This window comes from Arachis hypogaea, chromosome 9 (assembly GCF_003086295.3).
Source record: "Arachis hypogaea cultivar Tifrunner chromosome 9, arahy.Tifrunner.gnm2.J5K5, whole genome shotgun sequence".
In the NCBI taxonomy this organism is placed as follows: domain Eukaryota; kingdom Viridiplantae; phylum Streptophyta; class Magnoliopsida; order Fabales; family Fabaceae; genus Arachis; species Arachis hypogaea.
This window is the reverse complement of record NC_092044.1, coordinates 19,673,980-19,682,140: the sequence shown is the minus strand read 5'-3', so window position 1 is coordinate 19,682,140 and position 8,161 is coordinate 19,673,980. Positions and strand designations below refer to the sequence as shown.

The window sequence follows — 8,161 nt, the reverse complement described above, 5'->3', positions numbered from 1 at the left end:
GATCCGGAATCTCATATCTTATTTTCACACCCATCCTCTAATTGATCATCATGGTTCCACTTCGGTGGTAGGCGAGCCGAATTCTCAATGAAGCCTCCAAACAACTTCCTAGACCCATGCAATTTGGTTCTACACCAACCATTTCTATTCAACTTTGAGCATGCAACCATCATGAACCTAGAGTGATGTTTCCAACCACTACACAACTCTCTACTACTCTTAACTCCACAAAGAGCTCTAAATTGACCATCATTTTCAATCAAACCATATTCAAGTGAGAGAGTAAATCTTAGGAATAAGAATTTTACCCACTTGAATGTTGTGTAGGATGGTGACTTAGGAAGGGGTGGTCCCAATGATCTTGCAAGTTCCACTCCCTTGTGCTCTTCCTTTGTAACTTTCACCTCTTTGCAAGCTTCTTCAATTTCAATCTCTTCCTCTTGGTAGCTTCCCTCCAATTCAATCTCTTCTTCATTACTTACCAAGGTATGGGAGGTGAGGTATCTTCTTCTTTAATATCAATTTCATGTCCAATGGGAGAGAATTCAATTGTAGATAGGAATTTCTCAATGATAGAATCCTTCTCTTGATCAACCTCTTCAAAGTCTTTAATCATGATATGCTTTGGAGGTTGTACACCCTCCTCAACATCAATATTAAGCTTCTTAGAAGAGGGCCCTATAATTCTACATTCCCATGAACTTTTAACATCTCCTAAATCTTCAACCATTCCTTCCATTTCAATCATCTCTACCTTCTCCTCTTGTTGCACTCCTTACTTCATCTCCTCTTCTCCACCTTGAAGCTCCCAACTTAATCTCTCACTATGCTCCTTGATTGCTTCTCCACATTCAACAATGGGAGTGCCTTGATCGCATAGGCTTAGGTGGAAGGAGACCATGTTGCGAACGACTTCTGCCACGGTGGCAATCATGGCTTCTATCTTCTTGAACTCCTTTTGTATCTCTTCTTGCCTTTGGAGGTAAGAGCTAATATCTCTTTGTTATTCTAGCATGAAGGAATAGAGAGATTCATCAATTGGAGGTGATGTGGGAAGAGAGGGTTCATTATTTGGGAGAAAGGACTCATAATTTGAAGGTGGTTCATCTTGGTAAGGGTATGGAGATGGTGTATATAGAGGTGGTTCTTGGGAGTAATTGTGTTAGAATTGTGGTGGCTCTACGTATAGTTCATATGGCTCATAAGGTGGTTAGTATGGTGGATAAGTATTAGGATCATAATGAGGTGTTTGGTGGTAGGAGGCTTGTGAGTAAGGTGGTTCAAAACCATATTGAGGAGATGGTTCATAGGCATATGGCGGTGGTTGTTGACAACCACAATGAAGATCACCACATCCATTAGATTGATATGTATTAGGGGTAGAATTATACCTATAAGAGATCGGAGGAGGTTGTTGCCAAGAATGTTGATCAATTCCTTGAGACTCCTCCCATCTTTGATTGTTCCAGTCTTGATGTATGCTGTCATTGTAGCTTTCATTTCCTACAACATAATTTGAACCAAACTCATAGCCAAAATGAGGATGAGAATTCATAGTAGCAAATAAAAACAAAAGCTAACAAAAATAAGCAACAAAGTCATAAACCTAACATAAACTAACAAACGAGCAAAAGGCAAACATATTCACATATTCACAATAGCTAATAATATAACACCGTTGCAATTTCCCGACAACGGTGCCAAAAACTTGATAGAAAGAATTATTCTCGGTCTAGAATTTCTCTTATAGAAAAGAATTACTTCGTTGTAAGTATAGCTCCAAACCAACAAATAACTCTTACATCTAATTTTAATAGATTTGGTTGTCACAAGTACAAACCCCAATGAAAATTAACCGAAGTATTTAAATATCGGGTCCTCTCACTAGGAATTACAATGAAGTGATCAATTATTGGCTATGAAGAACAATGGGGTTTGATTTTATAAGTGGCAATAAAATATAAAAGAAAGTAAATGACAATTAACTAATAAAAGAAAGTAAAAGAACTCTTGGCTAGGACATGGGAATTGAGATCACCATCCTTGTCTACAAACTATGTATTGACAATTATGAGAGACCAACCCATTAAGTCTACTTCTAAGCTATAAGTACGTCAAAAGTCTACTCCTAAGCTTGAAGTACGTCAAATAGGCTTGATCAACATCAATCCATAAGTCCTAACCTAGCTACTAATTGACTTAGTAGTAGGCTAGTGTTAATGGTTATCAAGTTGATCACTAAGAATTCTTAAATCACCAAATCAATGAGACTCAATGACTCAAGATCACCCAATTCCCTTAGCCTAGGACAAGAGTAAAGAGAACTACTCAAAAACTAGTAAAAATATTTTATCAAACACCTAAAGTGCAAGAAAAGTAAACATCACAAAATGCAAGAATTAACAAAACCCATAACTAACATAAGTAAGAAATCAACAATAGCAACTAAGAATAACATAAAAGAGACATAAAAACATAAAGTTGCATTGAAAGAAAATTAGAATCAACAAGAGTGCATGAACATAAAGGCAACAAAATAAAGGAAATAACAAGTAAAACTAGAAGAGTAAAGATGTAACAACAAGAAATTCAAAGGGAAAACTAAATCAAAACAAGAATTTAAAGTTAGATCTAAGAAAATTAAACCTAAACTATCCTAAATTCTAGAGAGAAGGGAGAGCTTCTCTCTCTAGAATTCTACCCTACAACATGATGAAAACTAAACTATGACTTCTCCCCCCTCCCCCTATTCCCTTGCACTCCTTGGGGTCAAAAGCATCAGAAATGAGTTGGATTTGGGTCTCCTTGAGCTCAAAAATCACCCCAGCATTTTGCCTTTTGTGAGGTCACGTGTAACTTGTCACGCGTACACATGGGTCACGCGTACGCATCGCCTGGCAGATTTTTTTCCCACGTGCACGCGTGGGCCACGTATACGCGTTACTTGGCAGATTTTTGCAACTCCTCATTTCTCCATGAATTCTCCATTTTGCAAGCTTTTCTCTTCACTTCTTCCATCCAATACTTGCTTTATGAACTTGAAATCACTCAACAAACATATCAAGGCATCGAATGGAATTAAATTGAATTAAAATTAGCAATTTTAGGGCCTAAAAAGCATATTTTTATATTTAAGCACAAATTTAAGAAAATTACAAAATCATGCTATTTTATTGAATAAATGTGAGATAAGTTGATAAAATCCCCCAATTAAGCACAAGATAAACCACAAAATTGGGGTTTATCAGTTCACATGGGGTCGGATGAAACTGGATTTGCCTTGACTTGGACCCGACCCTAAATAATGATTGGGTCTATTTTTGAGACTCTTACCCAGCTCTAAACCCGGTAAAATCACACTACTTTCGGGCCACACTAAAATCAGGTCTTGACACCAGGTGAATTCTGGGTCTTAATAAATATTATGTCAAAAAATTATGATGCACTCGTTTATAAAGAAGAAAAAAAATACTCGTTATAGAGAATTTGATAACCATACTTGAACTTGAATTTGTCCATGAATTCTAATTTCGTGCTTCTTTGATCTATTTTCTAATTCAACAAATGTGATTAAAAATAAAACAATAAGCTTATAATCAATATAACATAATATTGGAATTAATTTAAAATATATATATATATATATATATATATATATATATATATATATATATATATATATATATATATACCTTTTTTAGTCCCCTAGGGTGCACATGAGTCGAGTGAAGCCGAGTTCACCTTAATCCGGACTTGATCCTAAATAATGACCGGGTTTATTTTCGGGACCCTTACCCAACTCTAGATCCAGTGAAATCACATCAAATTAGCCCCCAAATATTCGGGTCTGGGCTAACCCTTCGGGTCAGATTGGGTCATTTGCTCCCCTAGTTTCTTATGATGATGAGAAACAGAAGTTCTGTGTTAGAATTGAAAGATGGATAAGGTTAGGATAGAGAATAATTTAGGAATTTTAAATAATTTTTTAGAGTTAAATTAATTTTGTCGATCAAAATTTATCTTTTATAGATATAACATAAATTTTATTTTTTTTTATTGATAAATTTGTTAGCACTTGAATTTTTTATGCTTAAAATTAGCTATTTACTTGATATTCGTTCAATGTTAATACTTTTTCTTTTTATTGTATGTGAATTTCGCAACTTTTTTTTCTGAATTTTAAAAATAAGATTTAAGGCTTGTTTAGGTGAGGTTCTAAGAAAAGATCTTTTTTTGAGTTATCTATTTTTTAAAAGATCTTATGGAAAAAGTAAAAGTAATTTTATGTTTGGATATTTCATGTAAGAATATCTTTTTATCTATCAATTATGTTTGGGTATAATAATATAAAAATACTTTTTTGTTTATTTATTACATGAAAACATATTTTTTTTAAGAAAAAAGATCTTTTAAAAAAAGATGTAAATTGCAACTTCTCAAAAAAGATATTTTTTATTTTTTTAGTGATTTTACTTTTACTACTAAAAATTTATCAAACACGCTAAAAATTAAAAAAAAAGATCTTTTTCAGTGAAAAAAAATCTTTTTTTATCAAAATAATGACACACAAACAAACACTTATTTTATAATAAAGTACAAATTGAAAATGGTAGTCTATTAGGCTACAACATTTTCCTCAAGGGATGATAATTAACAATAGCTAAAGAGTAAATGGTCAAATTTATTTATGTAAGATTACTCGTTTTTTAAATTGATTTTCGAAAGATTTTTTAATCAAATTCGTGTTTCAAAGATTTTAAGTTAGTTACATTAGTTCTTTTGTTATTTTCGTTGTTGACAACGTCAAAATTTATTGATGTGGCATGTTAAGTAATACCATATTGACTATAATATACTCCTAGCTATCCTAATTGACTGTTGACATGCTAAATTCATACAATTAGATCAAATCAACCCTAAATTGAGCAAGACTTTGAGACATTGAAATTTTTTAAATTGAGATTGATTTGGTCTAATTTCATAAATTTATCATGTTAGCACCTAATTAAGATTGTCAGATGTATGTTGTGGCGTCCCTTAAAGTGTCACATCAACAAATTTTGACGCCATGAGTAATGGAAGTGATGGAGGGTCTAATGCGATCAATTTAAAATCTTTAAAAGACGAATTTACTTAAAAAAAATTCAGAAACTAATTTAAAAAAAAGAGTAATCTTTTAAGAATGAATTTAACCATTTATTCAAGGGATAAAATTATAGAAATAAAAGAAAAAGAAAGGATACACCAAAAACAATATAAGCTTAGAAGGATTTCTGATATGCACAATCCAAGTTAGGTCCAGTATCTACATTAAACAACTTAGCATATCTTTGAAAGTACCCAATCCGATCATTGACTCTTGCATCATCTGGAACTCCACATTCAAGTCCACCATTGATTATGTTAGTAACCAACCCAAACCCTAAGGTTCTATTTGCTGCTCTATCAGATGCTGTTGGCACGTAATTCCCAACCATGACGTTGTGGCAAGAAGGTTTTGGTTTCTGCTCTGTCATCCAAAACCAGAGTGCTGTTTTGAATGCAATTACTGAATTGTTTGACACAATGTCTGGGTTCTTAAGACCATCGAATCCCAAGGCCTTCCCTGCTGGCCCATAGTTGTAATTCCTAAGACAACAAAAAGAAAGAATAAGTACATTTGAATAATCTAAACAATCAGGCAAGTACGCAGCTGAGACTTGGCACAATGGCAGATTACTTGTGGACCTCTGAAAAAATTGGGGATCCAATCCCCTAATAATATAGTAGAGTTTTATTCACATGTCTTTTTTTATTTGTCATGAATTATAAAATAAATACATAAAGATTTTAATTTTTACACCCTAATAATGTAAATAGATTATTTGATAATATTTATATATTTAGATCATTTTTTAATTTTTCACACACTAATAATATAAAAATTAGTTATTTTTATTGATATAATAATACACAATTAATTATATGTGTAAAATTTTTTTACACTAATAATATATAAAAATTAAATTCAATATTTAATTAAAAATGCACATGATATTGTGTTTTCTTTTTTAAGAATTCAGTATCATTTTTATTTTTAGTATTATTTATAAAAGTAGAAATTTAAGTATATTAATGTTATGGAAAATTAATAGCTGAAATCATTAAATAATTTGATAAATTTAACTAGATTATTATTTAGCGATTTTGAGCTAAATTTTTACTGGTTAAAGAAGATAACGGTCAAATTAAGTAAAAACCTTCGGTCAAAATTTATTAAGTAAAAATGTTGTCTGTCTATTAAATTGGCATTTATTAGTGAGTTGAACACAGTATCTCAAACAAGATGAAAAGAAACTTAATTACTAATTGTAATTGATAATTCAACTGCATATACTTATCATACTTAAAGATGAAAAAAATGTAGATGAATGCAAAATGAGTAAAATCCAGAATCTAATCTCATAGGAGAAGAGTTAGTATGTAAATGGACCATAACTTTCTTGGGATGCAAATAATATTATGGATGTAAAAACATGCAAATATGAAAGATTTATATATTATATATACCAGGAAAGTTGAATTGGTCCTCTGCCGTTGTAACTCTTTCCAGGATAACAGGGCCATTCTTTGTTGGAGGAATCACAATAATCACTTTGAGGACTAACTTCTTCCTTGAAGCACAGCCCCCAAGCATATGGTCCATCAGGTGCAGTAGCCCAACCACCTGTGGTTTCATGTGAGATCTGTGCAAGAAATGCGGCAACCTCGCGCTTCCGTGTGGCCGAGCATCCGGTCGAGCCGAACGCGGGGAAGCTCGAGGTTGCCTCAACGAAGGATTCATAAGTGTAAAAGTTTCTAGCAGGGCAAGCATTGTCATCTTTATGTAAAAAAATTGAGTCGAAAAGGGTTTTGCTAATAAGAGAAGAGATTGGTGCAATTGGTGAGACACGTGATTCAGCAGATAGAGATAAAGAAGAATAGATGACAAAAATTGTGAGGCAGAGTGAGGAGAATGAGAATAATGCCATGTTATTGGATGTTATGTTATCAAGGATTGGTTTGGTTTTTATGTGGGAATGATATGAGGTAGGATTAAGGTTTATATATGTACAATTTCAATAATCAATACTCAACGCTACAGAAAGATTTCGTATATTCAAAGGTAAAAGACGGTGGTGGCTTGGTGGGCGTGGAGGGTCAAAGGTCAACGGTTTATGTTGTCCTACTCACTAACGCATTATACGTTCATACTTTATTATGAATCCCATTTAGTGTGTTCTCCATGAACACGTAAAACTCTTTATTTTTGGGAGAAATTCACATGTAGTGTACTTTACATAAAGTTATTTTTGAATGATTGACATTTGTTACTATTTAATTTAAAAAAATATAATTTATTTTATATAAATAATTTAATTAAAAAATTAATTTAAATTAAATTAAATAATTATTTTTATTTTTATTTTTTTATTACGCTCTTAAAATTCTTTTTTTTTTCATAATTAATATTTTGAATGAGCTTTTTACATTGTTATTAAATTATATATTATTATATTGTAATACTTATTATAATTAAGCATTTACGCATAAAAAAAATGATAACTTTTAAATAGTTACATAAATATAAAAATTTGATTAGATACTTTCATTTCATTAAAAATAAATTTTAGTGTTTTAATGAAAACACAAAAGCATATATTATTATAGTGAAATCATAATTTTTAGATAAGTAAATTGTGGTCTTATTATCTTAAAAAAATAATTTATTTATAAAATAATTTTAAAAGATCAACAATAATTTTCATAAAAATAATTTATTAATAAAATAAAAGCTAATTGATTGATTACCATGATATTTAATTTAACGGTAAATTTATAATTAAATATATCTTTTACAACTTAATTTAAAATTTGTGTTAGAAAAAGAATTTAGTAACTGAAAATTTGAGGCATTAAAAACAAATTAAAGCTTTTCAGAAAGATAAAAATAGAGACAAAAAAAAATTGAAATATAGTACCATTTGTAACCTTTTGTTCTGTATCGTAAACTCAAATTTTTTTCTATGTAAATTTTATTTTTTTTCTTCTTTTGTACAGACAAAAAAAACTGTGAATTTTATTTCTTTTTTAGAATATTAAATTTTACTTTTTCAAACAATTTATATGCATATATTTGATA

At 31.0% G+C, this 8,161-nt stretch overlaps 1 protein-coding gene across 1 annotated transcript; it reads right to left on the bottom strand.

The window, feature by feature from the left end:
- Nucleotides 1-5,174: 5,174 nt before the first annotated feature.
- Nucleotides 5,175-7,063, bottom strand: LOC112710623 (chitinase 10). The gene is made up of 2 exons (XM_025762914.3): nt 6,550-7,063; nt 5,175-5,628 (listed from the first exon to the last, which is right to left on the bottom strand). Exons 1-2 carry the CDS (start codon nt 7,008-7,010, stop codon nt 5,262-5,264), a joined length of 828 nt encoding a protein of 275 aa, XP_025618699.1. The 5' UTR covers nt 7,011-7,063; the 3' UTR covers nt 5,175-5,261.
- Between the last annotated feature and the right edge of the window lie 1,098 nt (nt 7,064-8,161).

Excerpts from the sequence above, each read along its gene's own strand:
- LOC112710623 (XM_025762914.3), bottom strand. The coding sequence starts at position 7,010 with ATGGCATTATTCTCATTCTCCTCACTCTGCCTCACAATTTTTGTCATC. Across the intron at positions 5,629-6,549 it reads GGACCAATTCAACTTTCCTG|GAATTACAACTATGGGCCAG; the intron begins GTATATATAATA and ends TTGTTGTCTTAG.